The sequence below is a fragment of the Pseudoliparis swirei genome, chromosome 15, assembly GCF_029220125.1.
Source record: "Pseudoliparis swirei isolate HS2019 ecotype Mariana Trench chromosome 15, NWPU_hadal_v1, whole genome shotgun sequence".
In the NCBI taxonomy this organism is placed as follows: Eukaryota; Metazoa; Chordata; class Actinopteri; order Perciformes; family Liparidae; genus Pseudoliparis; species Pseudoliparis swirei.
This window is the reverse complement of record NC_079402.1, coordinates 22,065,043-22,078,704: the sequence shown is the minus strand read 5'-3', so window position 1 is coordinate 22,078,704 and position 13,662 is coordinate 22,065,043. Positions and strand designations below refer to the sequence as shown.

General features: G+C 49.0%; 1 protein-coding gene across 1 annotated transcript; it reads right to left on the bottom strand.

The window, feature by feature from the left end:
• Positions 1-583: 583 nt before the first annotated feature.
• LOC130205725 (myocyte-specific enhancer factor 2C-like) lies at positions 584-1,884 on the bottom strand. Its single transcript, XM_056433224.1, has 3 exons — positions 1,874-1,884; positions 957-1,250; positions 584-887 (listed from the first exon to the last, which is right to left on the bottom strand). The coding sequence occupies exons 1-3, from the start codon at positions 1,882-1,884 to the stop codon at positions 584-586; spliced, it is 609 nt and encodes a 202-aa protein (XP_056289199.1).
• Between the last annotated feature and the right edge of the window lie 11,778 nt (positions 1,885-13,662).

The window sequence follows — 13,662 nt, the reverse complement described above, 5'->3', positions numbered from 1 at the left end:
CCTGAACTCCATCATGTGACCCCTGAACTCCATCATGTGATCCCTGGACCCCATCATGTGGCCCCTGAACTCCATCATGTGATCCCTGGACCCCATCATGTGGCCTCTGAACTCCATCATGTGATCCCTGGACCCCATCATGTGGCCCCTGAACTCCATCATGTGATCCCTGGACCCCATCATGTGACCCCTGGACCCCATCATGTGGCCGCCGGACCCCATCATGTGGCCCCCGGTCTCCATCATGTGACCCCTTGACCCCATCATGTGGCCCCTGGACTCTATCATGTGTTCCCTGGACCCCATCATGTCCCTAGCCCCCATCATGTGGCCCCTGAACTCCATCATGTGATCCCTGGACCCCATCATGTGACCCCTGGACCCCATCATGTGGCCGCCGGACCCCATCATGTGGCCCCCGGTCTCCATCATGTGACCCCTTGACCCCATAATGTGGCCCCCGGACTCCATCATGTGGCCCCCGGACCCCATCATGTGGCCCCTGGACCCCATCATGTGGCCCCTGGACTCCATCATGTGTTCCCTGGACCCCATCATGTCCCCCGCCCCCCCCTAGCCCCCATCATGTGGCCCACCCCTCCGACAGCCTCATGCGTTTGACTGTGGGGCTGTGGCGCTGCTCCTGATTGGCCAGCGTCTGCAGGAGGAAGTTCCCGTGGCGCTCCTCGCGCTCCTCTCCGGCGTCGTACGAGCTCCCGCAGCTGGAGGCGCTGTCGGCCGGCGAGTGGCCCGCGACGGCGCCGGAGTACCCGCCCGCCGCCATGCACCCCCCCACCAGCCCGCCGGCGCCGCCCATCAGGTCCCTGGGGGGGGAGGCCGGCTCGGACTTGATGTGCAGGTTCAGGTTCGAGTTCTGACACAAGGTCCTGGAAGAGGAGGGGGAGGGGCTTAGCTTTGATTGACAGGTGTGTGTCCCGCCCTCAAAAGGTACTGACCCCATGTGACCCAGGGCCGAGTGCTGGAGGCTCTGGATCTGCTGCCAGCTGGAGACCGACCCGAGACCAGATCCCCCGAAGCCGGACAGAGAGGAGAGGTCGCTGCTGAGGGAGAAGTCTGAGGACACGAGAAGGACACGAGAAGGACACGAGAAGGACACCACAAGGACACGACAAGGACACCACAAGGACACCACAAGGACACCACAAGGACACGACAAGGACACCACAAGGACACCACAAGGACACGACAAGGACACCACAAGGACACGACAAGGACACCACAAGGACACCACAAGGACACGACAAGGACACCACAAGGACAACACAAGGACACCACAAGGACACGTAATAAGGACACCATAAGGACACCACAAGGACACATAAGGACACCACAAGGACAACAAGGACACCACAAGGACAACAAGGACACCACAAGGACACCACAAGGACACCACAAAGGACCCACAACGATAAGGACAAAAGGACAACAAGGACACCACAAGGACACCACAAGGACACCACAAGGACACCACAAGGACACGACAAGGACACCACAAGGACACCACAAGGACACCACAAGGACACGACAAGGACACCACAAGGACACGACAAGGACACAACAAGGACACCACAAGGACACAACAAGGACACCACAAGGACACCACAAGGACACAACAAGGACACCACAAGGACACGACAAGGACACCACAAGGACACCACAAGGACATCACAAGGACACCACAAGGACACCACAAGGACACCACAAGGACACCACAAAGACACCACAAAGACACCACAAGGACACGATAAGGACACCACAAGGACACTAAGGACACCACAAAGGACACGACAAGGACACCACAAGGACAATTACAAGGACCGATAAGGACACAACAAGGACACCACAAGGACACCATAAGGACATCACAAGGACACCACAAGGACATAAGGACACCACAAAGGACACCACAAGGACACGAGAAGGACACAAAGGACACCACAAGGACACCATAAGGACACCACAAGGACACCACAAGGACACAACAAGGACACCACAAGGACACCACAAGGACACCACAAGGACACCACAAGGACACGACAAGGACACCACAAGGACACGACAAGGACACCACAAGGACACCACAAGGACACGACAAGGACACAAGGACACCACAAGGACACAACAAGGACACCACAAGGACAAGGACACTACAAGGACACAATAAGGACACCACAAAGGACACGACAAGGACACGACAAAGGACAATTACAAGGACACGATAAGGACACAATAAGGACAATTACAAGGACACCACAAGGACATCATAAGGACACCACAAGGACACTAATAAGGACACCACAAGGACACCATAAACAGACAATAAAGGACACCACAAGGACACGACAAGGACACGATAAGGACACCACTAAAGGACAATTAAGACTAAGGACACGTATAAGGACACCACAATAAGGACACCACAAGGACAATTAATAAGGACACCATAAGGACACCACAAGGACACACAAGGACAACAAGGACACCACAAGGACAATTACAAGGACACCATAAGGACACCACAAGGACACAAGGACACCACAAGGACACCACAAGCTAAGGACACAACAAGGACACCACAAGGACACGACAAGGAAGGACAACAAGGACACGATAAGGACACCACAAGGACACAAATGCTAAGGACACGACAAGGACACCACAAGGACCTGACAATAAGGACACCACAAGGACACCATAAGGACACGATAAGGACAGACAACAAGGACACCAATAAGGACACGTAAGGACACCACAAGGACACGACAAGGACAATTAATAAGGACACCACAAGGACACCACAAGGACACCACAAGGACAATAAGGACAATAAGGACACCGTATGGACACATAAGGACACCACAAGGACACGACAAGGACACGATAAGGACACCATAAGGACACGATAAGGACAATTAAGGACACCACAAGGACATTTATAAGGACACAAAGGACAAATAAGGACACGATAAGGACAATTACAAGGACACCATAAGGACACCAGGACAATTAAGGACACCACAAGGACACATAAGGACACCACAAGGACACGACAAGGACACCACAAGGACACCACAAGGACACCACAAGGACACCACAAGGACACCACAAGGACACCACAAGGACACGACAAGGACACCACAAGGACACCACAAGGACACCACAAGGACACCACAAGGACACGACAAGGACAATTAAAGGACACGACAAGGACACCACAAGGACACCACAAGGACACGATAAGGACAATTTACAAGGACACCACAAGGACACCACAAGGACACCACAAGGACACGACAAGGACACCACAAGGACACCACAAGGACACGACAAGGACACAACAAGGACACCACAAGGACACCACAAGGACACCACAAGGACACCACAAGGACACGACAAGGACACCACAAGGACACGACAAGGACACGACAAGGACACCACAAGGACACGACAAGGACACCACAAGGACACAACAAAGACACCACAAGGACAATTAAGGACACCGTAAGGACACCACAAGGACACCACAAGGACACGACAAGGACACAACAAGGACACCACAAGGACACGACAAGGACACGACAAGGACACGACAAGGACACCACAAGGACACGACAAGGACACCACAAGGACACCACAAGGACACCACAAGGACACCACAAGGACACAACAAGGACACCGCAAGGACACGACAAAGGACAACATAAGGACACGATAAGGACACCACAAGGACACGACAAGGACACCACAAGGACACGATAAGGACACAGCGACGACAATTAAGGACACCACAAGGACACCACAAGGACACCACAAGGACACCACAAGGACACCGTAAGGACACCATAAAGGACACGACAAGGACACCACAAGGACAATTAATAAGGACAATAAGGACACCACAAGGACACGATAAGGACACAACAAGGACACGACAAGGACACCATAAGGACACCATAAGGACACCACAAGGACACGATAAGGACACAACAAGGACACCGTATAAGGACACCACAAGGACACGATAAGGACACAAATAAGGACACGACAAGGACACAACAAGGACACCACAAGGACACCACAAGGACACGACAAGGACACGACAAGGACACCGCAAGGACACGACAAGGACACCACAAGGACACAACAAAGACACCACAAGGACACCACAAGGACACCACAAGGACACAACAAGGACACCACAAGGACACCACAAGGACATCACAAGGACACCACAAGGACACCACAAGGACAATTACAAGGACACGATAAGGACACCACAAGGACACCACAAGGACACGACAAGGACACCACAAGGACACCACAAGGACACCACAAGGACACCACAAGGACACGACAAGGACACAACAAGGACACCGCAAGGACACGACAAGGACACCACAAGGACACGACAAGGACACCACAAGGACACGACAAGGACACGACAAGGACACCACAAGGACACGACAAGGACACAAGGACACCACAAGGACACCACAAGGACACCACAAGGACACGACAAGGACACCACAAGGACACGACAAGGACACCACAAGGACACGACAAGGACACGACAAGGACACGACAAGGACACCACAAGGACACCACAAGGACACCACAAGGACACGACAAGGACACAACAAGGACACTTAAGGATGACACAAAGGACACCACAAGGACACAAGGACACGATAAGGACACAACAAGGACACCATAAGGACACCACAAGGACACGACATAAGGACACCACAAGGACACAACAAAGGACACAACAAGGACACCACATAAGGACACCACAAGGACAATTACAAGGACACATAAGGACACCATAAGGACACGACAGGACACCACAAGGACAATACAAGGACACCACAAGGACACCGACAAGGACACGACAAGGACACAACAAGGACAACAAGGGACACAAGGACACCATAAGGACACGATAAGGAACAAGGACACGTATAAGGACACCACAAAGGACACCACAAGGACACCATAAGGACACCAAAGGACACCACAAGGACACCACAAGGACACCGCAGGACATAAGGACACAACAAGGACACCACAAGGACACCACAAGGACAACAAGGACACCACAAGGACACCACACAAGGACACCACAAGGACACCACAAGGACACACAAGGACACCACAAGGACACAACAAGGACACTACAAGGACACATAAGGACACCATAAGGACACACCACAAGGACAATTAAGGACACCACAAGGACAATTGCAAGGACACGACAAGGACACCACAAGGACACGACAAAGGACACCACAAGGACAACAAAGGACACCACAAGGACACGATAAGGACACCACAAGGACACAAAGGACACCACAAGGACACCACAAGGACACCACAAGGCGATAACAAATAAGGACACCACAAGGACACACAATAAGGACACAACAAGGACACAACAAGGACACGATATGATAAGGACATCACAAAGGACACCACAAGGACAATTAAGGACACCATAAGGACACCACAAGGACAATACATAAGGACACGATAAGGACACAACAAGGACACCACAAGGATACAACAAGGACACAACAAGGACACCACAAGGACATAGGACACCAAAGGACACGACATAAGGACAACAAGGACACGACAAAGGACACAATAAGGACACCACAAGGACACAACAAGGACATAACAAAGGACACCACAAGGACACCAAGGACAAAAGGACACCACAAGGACACGACAAGGACACCACAAGGACACAACAAGGACAATTTAAGGACACAAGGACACCACAAGGACACCACAAAATAAGGACAACAAGGACACCAACCGTGACAGGACAAAGGACAATTACAAGGACACGACAAGGACACCACAAGGACACACATAAGGACACAATTAAGGACACCACAAAGGACACCACAAGGACACAATAAGTATTCATAAGGACACAAGTAGGACACTATACAAGGACAATATTAATACTGACAGGTACTAGTCTCCAACGGAGCCATAAGAGGGCACGATAAGGACAGGTGGGACGGAACTTCATCAGCTGGGAGGGAGGAGCAGAGACCATCAATAGGTATACTGTGAGGGGACCACATGAGACAGTAGTACACAGACCAGGTACTAGTACACATACAGGTACACAGACAGGTACTAGTACACATACAGGTACTAGTACACAGACAGGTACTAGTACACAGACAGGTACTAGTACACATACAGGTACTAGTACACACAGGTACTAGTACACATACAGGTACTAGTACACAGACAGGTACTAGTACACAGACCAGGTACTAGTACTCAGACCAGGTACTAGTATTGACGTGACCAGGTATCACTAGTACACACCACAGGTACTAAAAGGACAGTACTATACACAGGCACAGATAGTACTAGTACACATACCGTGGCAATTAAAGACAAGGTACTAGCACACAGAAGGGGTACTAGTAACATACAGGTACTAGTACACAGACAGTGGTCTACATCCTGCGATGGTCGTGCTATAGCACCAGACCTGGTACTAGTAGCCATACAGGGTACTAGTATTATGGACCTAGCATGACACAGGCACTAGCACACACACAGGTACCAGGTACTAAGGCACATACAGTACTCAGTACACACACAGCACACATGCTGCGCACCTGCACTAGTACATACAGGTAATTGCTAGTACACAGACAGAGTACTAGTATTGATATTATTGCAGGTGCTTAGTACACAGACAGGCACTAGTGCATTAGACCAGGTACCAGTACACACACAGGCCAGGTACTAGGCACACACAGGTGTACCAGGCACACTGCTACTAGAAGACAGACAGGCACTAGTACACACACAGGTACTAGTACACAGACAGGTACTAGTACACAGCATCAGGCATTAGCATGTTGTGACAGTGCTAGTGCCACACAGGCACTCAAGACAGGTACACATACAGTACACAGACAGTACTGGTATTGACAGACAGGTGCTCGGACACGCATCTGTAGTACTAGATACAGGTACTAGTACACATACAGGTACTAGTACACAGACCAGGTACTAGTACACAGGTACTAGTACACAGACAGGTACTAGTACACATACAGGTACTAGTACTCAGACCAGGTACTAGTACACAGACCAGGTAATTAGTATTACATGCAGGCACTAGTGCACGGATGCTGGTAGTACAGACAGGTGCTAGTACACATGCAGGGTGCTGATGCTGGACCAGGTACTAGTGCCACGGACAGGTACTAGCATTATTGTGACAGGCACTATACACAGGTACTAGCACACACCTCAGGTACCACACACACAGCACACATACAGGTGCTCAGTGCCAGACCAGGTACTAGCACATGACACAGGTACTCAGCACACATGCAGGCATGCTAAGTACTCAGGACCAGGCACTAGCACACAGACACAGTACTAGCACACATACCGGCATGCTGTTGACACACAGGTACTAGTACTCAGACCAGGTACTAGTACACAGACCAGGTACTAGTACACATACAGGCAGCCTCAGTACTCAGACGCATCCAGGTGCTGTAGTACACAGACAGGTACTAGTATTATACACAGTAAGGCCTGGGCACACATACCAGGTACTAGTATTTCAGACCAGGCAATTAGCACACAGACAGGCACTAGCATATGACATAAGTACTAAGTACACAGACCAGGCACAATTAGACATCAGACAGGTACCAGTACACATTGTTGGTGTTATATCTGACCAGGTACTAGCACAATAGATCTGCGGGGTACTAGTACTCAGACCAGGTACTAGTACACATACAGGTACTAGTTACACAGACCGGAGTACTATATTATTAGGTACACATACGAATTGCTGGTGCTCAGACTGAGTACATACAGATGATGGACAGACAGGTGCTAATTAGTACACATACATGGTAGTTGCACATGCATACAGGTGCTAGTATTCTCAGACCAGGCACTTGGTCAGGCACTAGTGCACATACAGGTACTAGTACCCATACTCTAGTACATACATTATTGTACTAGTCTTGGCAGACCTAAGTCCTGATAGAGGACTCATCTCTCAGACCAGGTACTAGCACATACAGGTACTGAGTAATTCAGACCTTGGTCTAGCAGGACAGGCACTAGTCTCTGTACTGTTGGACCTTGGTCCTGTATACATACAGGGACTAGTACTCACTCACTGGTACTAGATTGGAGCCAGACCGGTGCATACATGGGACTAGTACTGTCCTGGACCTTATTGGGCCTTAGCATTGCACGAGGTACTCAGTACACTCGGTTTTGAGTCTGGCAATTAGTAGACATACAGGTACTAGTACTAATAGACCAGGTACTCATCTACACAGACAGGTACAAGCAATTGGTCCAGTTAGACCTTATTAAGGTTACTAGTACATTACCAGGTACTCCTCTACAGGCTGTTAGCACACACTGGTCTTGGTACTTAGACCCCTAAGTCCAGGTACTAGCACATTATGATGGACTCATCTCTGTACTACAGGTACTATAGTAAATATACAGGTACCAGGTGCACAGACCAGGTAGGACCTCTCTGTACTGGTCTTGTTAGACCTTAGGTGCGATAGAGGACTCCTCTCTGTACTGGTCTAGTTAGACCTTAGTCCTGATAGAGGACTCCTCTCTGTCCTGGTCTTGTTAGACCTAGTGCTGATAGAGGACTCATCTCTGTACTGGTCTAGTTGGACCTTAGTCCTGATAGAGGACTCCTCTCTGTACTGGTCTTGTTAGACCTTAGTGCTGATAGAGGACTCATCTCTGTACTGGTCTAGTTAGACCTTGCTGATAGAGGACTCCTCTCTGTACTGGTCTTGTTAGACCTTAGTGCTGATGGGGACTCATCTCTGTACTGGTCTAGTTAGACCTTGGTCCTGATAGAGGACTCATCTCTGTACTGGTCTTGTTAGACCTTGGTGCTGATAGAGGACTCATCTCTGTACTGGTCTAGTTAGACCTAGTCCTGATAGAGGACTCATCTCTGTACTGGTCTTGTAAGACCTTAGTGCTGATAGAGGACTCATCTCTGTACTGGTCTGGTTAGACCTTGGTCCTGATAGAGGACTCATCTGTACTGGTCTTGTTAGACCTTGGTGCTGATAGAGGACTCATCTCTGTACTGGTCTTGTTAGACCTTGGTGCTGATAGAGGACTCCTCTCTGTACTGGTCTTGTTAGACCTTGGTGCTGATAGAGGACTCCTCTCTGTACTGGTCTTGTTAGACCTTGGTCCTGATAGAGGACTCATCTCTGTACTGGTCTTGTTAGACCTTAGTGCTGATAGAGGACTCCTCTCTGTACTGGTCTAGTTTGACCTTAGTCCTGTTAGTGGCCTCATCTCTGTACTGGTCTAGTTAGACCTTGGTCCTGATAGAGGACTCATCTCTGGACTGGTCTTGTTAGACCTTGGTCCTGATAGAGGACTCATCTCTGTACTGGTCTAGTTAGACCTTAGTGCTGATAGAGGACTCCTCTCTGTACTGGTCTTGTTAGACCTTGGTGCTGATAGAGGACTCATCTCTGTACTGGTCTTGTTAGACCTTGGTGCTGATAGAGGACTCCTCTCTGTACTGGTCTTGTTAGACCTTGGTGCTGATAGAGGACTCATCTCTGTACTGGTCTTGTTAGACCTTGGTCCTGATAGAGGACTCTCTCTGTACTGGTCTAGTTGGACCTTGGTCCTGATAGAGGACTCATTTCTGTACTGGTCTTGTTAGACCCTGGTCCTGGGAGAGGACTCCTCTCTGGACTGGTCTTGTTGGACCTTGGTCCTGATAGAGGACTCATCTCTGTACTGGTCTTGTTGGACCTTGGTCCTGATAGAGGACTCCTCTCTGTACTGGTCTTGTTAGACCTTGGTCCTGATAGAGGACTCATCTCTGTACTGGTCTTGTTAGACCTTAGTCCTGATAGAGGACTCCTCTCTGTACTGGTCTTGTTAGACCTTAGTCCTGATAGAGGACTCATCTCTGTACTGGTCTTGTTAGACCTTAGTCCTGATAGAGGACTCATCTCTGTACTGGTCTTGTTAGACCTTAGTCCTGATAGAGGACTCATCTCTGTACTGGTCTTGTTAGACCTTGGTCCTGATAGAGGACTCATCTCTGTACTGGTCTTGTTAGACCTTGGTGCTGATAGAGGACTCATCTCTGTACTGGTCTAGTTAGACCTTGGTGCTGATAGAGGACTCATCTCTGTACTGGTCTTGTTAGACCTTGGTGCTGATAGAGGACTCATCTCTGTACTGGTCTTGTTAGACCTTAGTCCTGATAGAGGACTCCTCTCTGTACTGGTCTTGTTAGACCTTGGTCCTGATAGAGGACTCATCTCTGTACTGGTCTTGTTAGACCTTGGTCCTGATAGAGGACTCATCTCTGTACTGGTCTTGTTAGACCTTGGTCCTGATAGAGGACTCATCTCTGTACTGGTCTTGTTAGACCTTGGTCCTGATAGAGGAGTCATCTCTGTACTGGTCTTGTTAGACCTCAGTCCTGATAGAGGACTCATCTCTGTACTGGTCTTGTTAGACCTTGGTGCTGATAGGACTCATCTCTGTACTGGTCTTGTTAGACCTTGGTCCTGATAGAGGACTCCTCTCTGTACTGGTCTTGTTAGACCTTGGTGCTGATAGAGGACTCCTCTCTGTACTGGTCTAGTTAGACCTTAGTGCTGATAGAGGACTCATCTCTGTACTGGTCTAGTTAGACCTTAGTCCTGATAGAGGACTCCTCTCTGTACTGGTCTAGTTAGACCTTAGTCCTGATAGAGGACTCCTCTCTGTACTGGTCTAGTTAGACCTTGGTCCTGATGGAGGACTCATCTCTGTACTGGTCTTGTTAGACCTTAGTCCTGATAGAGGACTCATCTCTGTACTGGTCTTGTTAGACCTTGGTCCTGATAGAGGACTCCTCTCTGGACTGGTCTTGTTAGACCTTAGTGCTGATAGAGGACTCCTCTCTGTACTGGTCTTGTTAGACCTTAGTGCTCATAGAGGAGTCATCTCTGTACTGGTCTTCTTAGACCTTAGTCCTGATACAGGAGTGCTCACTGTACTGGTCTTGTTAGACCTTGGTCCTGATAGAGGACTCCTCTCTGTACTGGTCTTGTTAGACCTTAGTCCTGATAGAGGACTCCTCTCTGTACTGGTCTTGTTGGACCTTAGTCCTGATCGAGGACTCATCGCAGTACTGGTCTTGTTGGACCTTGGTGCTGATAGAGGACTCATCTCTGTACTGGTCTAGTTAGACCTTGGTGCTGATAGAGGACTCCTCTCTGCACTGGTCTTGTTAGACCTTTTTCCTGATAGAGGACTCATCTCTGTACTGGTCTAGTTAGACCTTGGTCCTGATAGAGGACTCATCTCTGTACTGGTCTTGTTAGACCTTGGTGCTGATAGAGGACTCCTCTCTGTACTGGTCTTGTTAGACCTTGGTCCTGATAGAGGACTCATCTGTGTACAGGTCTTGTTAGACCTTAGTCCTGATAGAGGACTCCTCTCTGTACTGGTATAGTTAGACCTTAGTGCTGATAGAGGACTCATCTCTGTACTGGTCTAGGTAGACCTTGGTCCTGATAGAGGACTCATCGCTGTACTGGTCTAGTTGGACCTTGGTCCTGATAGAGGACTCATCTCTGTACTGGTCTAGTTAGACCTTGGTGCTGATAGAGGACTCATCTCTGTACTGGTCTAGTTGGACCTTGGTCCTGAAAGAGGACTCCTCTCTGTCCTGGTCTTGTTAGACCTTAGTGCTGATAGAGGACTCATCTCTGTACTGGTCTTGTTAGACCTTAGTCCTGATAGAGGTCTCCTCTCTGTACTGGTCTTGTTAGACCTTAGTGCTGATAGAGGACTCCTCTCTGTACTGGTCTTGTTAGACCTTAGTGCTGATAGAGGACTCATCTCTGTACTGGTCTTGTTAGACCTTAGTGCTGATAGAGGACTCATCTCTGTACTGGTCTTGTTAGACCTTAGTCCTGATAGAGGACTCCTCTCTGTACTGGTCTTGTTAGACCTTAGTCCTGATAGAGGACTCATCTCTGTACTGGTCTTGTTAGACCTTAGTGCTGATAGAGGACTCCTCTCTGTACTGGTCTTGTTAGACCTTCGTGCTGATAGAGGACTCATCTCTCTACTGGTCTTGTTAGACCTCAGTGCTGATAGAGGACTCATCTCTGTACTGGTCTTGTTAGACCTTAGTCCTGATAGAGGACTCATCTCTCTACTGGTCTTGTTAGACCTTAGTCCTGATAGAGGACTCATCTCTGTACTGGTCTAGTTAGACCTTAGTGCTGATAGAGGACTCCTCTCTGTACTGGTCTAGTTAGACTTTAGTGCTGATAGAGGACTCCTCTCTGTACTGGTCTTGTTAGACCTTAGTCCTGATAGAGGACTCATCTCTGTACTGGTCTTGTTAGACCTTAGTGCTGATAGAGGACTCATCTCTGTACTGGTCTTGTTAGACCTTAGTGCTGATAGAGGACTCATCTCTGTACTGGTCTTGTTAGACCTTAGTGCTGATAGAGGACTCCTCTCTGGACTGGTCTTGTTAGACCTCAGTGCTGATAGAGGACTCATCTCTGTCCTGGTCTAGTTAGACCTTAGTGCTGATAGAGGACTCCTCTCTGGACTGGTCTTGTTAGACCTCAGTGCTGATAGAGGACTCCTCTCTGTACTGGTCTTGTTAGACCTTAGTCCTGATAGAGGACTCATCTCTGTACTGGTCTTGTTAGACCTTAGTCCTGATAGAGGACTCCTCTCTGTACTGGTCTTGTTAGACCTTAGTCCTGATAGAGGACTCCTCTCTGTACTGGTCTTGGTAGACCTTAGTCCTGATAGAGGACTCATCTCTGTCCTGGTCTTGTTAGACCTTAGTCCTGATAGAGGACTCATCTCTGTACTGGTCTTGTTAGACCTTAGTGCTGATAGAGGACTCATCTCTGTCCTGGTCTTGTTAGACCTTAGTGCTGATAGAGGACTCATCTCTGTCCTGGTCTTGTTAGACCTTAGTGCTGATAGAGGACTCATCTCTGTACTGGTCTTGTTAGACCTTAGTGCTGATAGAGGACTCATCTCTGTACTGGTCTAGTTAGACCTTAGTCCTGATAGAGGACTCATCTCTGTACTGGTCTTGTTAGACCTTAGTGCTGATAGAGGACTCATCTCTGTACTGGTCTTGTTAGACCTTAGTCCTGATAGAGGACTCATCTCTGTCCTGGTCTTGTTAGACCTTAGTCCTGATAAAGGACTCCTCTCTGTACTGGTCTTGTTAGACCTTAGTGCTGATAGAGGACTCCTCTCTGTACTGGTCTAGTTAGACCTTAGTCCTGATAGAGGACTCATCTCTGTCCTGGTCTTGTTAGACCTTAGTCCTGATAGAGGACTCCTCTCTGTCCTGGTCTTGTTAGACCTTAGTGCTGATAGAGGACTCATCTCTGTACTGGTCTAGTTAGACCTTAGTCCTGATAGAGGACTCCTCTCTGTACTGGTCTTGTTAGACCTTAGTCCTGATAGAGGACTCATCTCTGTACTGGTCTTGTTAGACCTTAGTCCTGATAGAGGACTCATCTCTGTACTGGTCTTGTTAGACCTTAGTCCTGATAGAGGACTCATCTCTGTACT

Excerpts from the sequence above, each read along its gene's own strand:
- LOC130205725 (XM_056433224.1), bottom strand. Across the intron at positions 888-956 it reads TCGGCCCTGGGTCACATGGG|GACCTTGTGTCAGAACTCGA; the intron begins GTCAGTACCTTT and ends CTCCTCTTCCAG.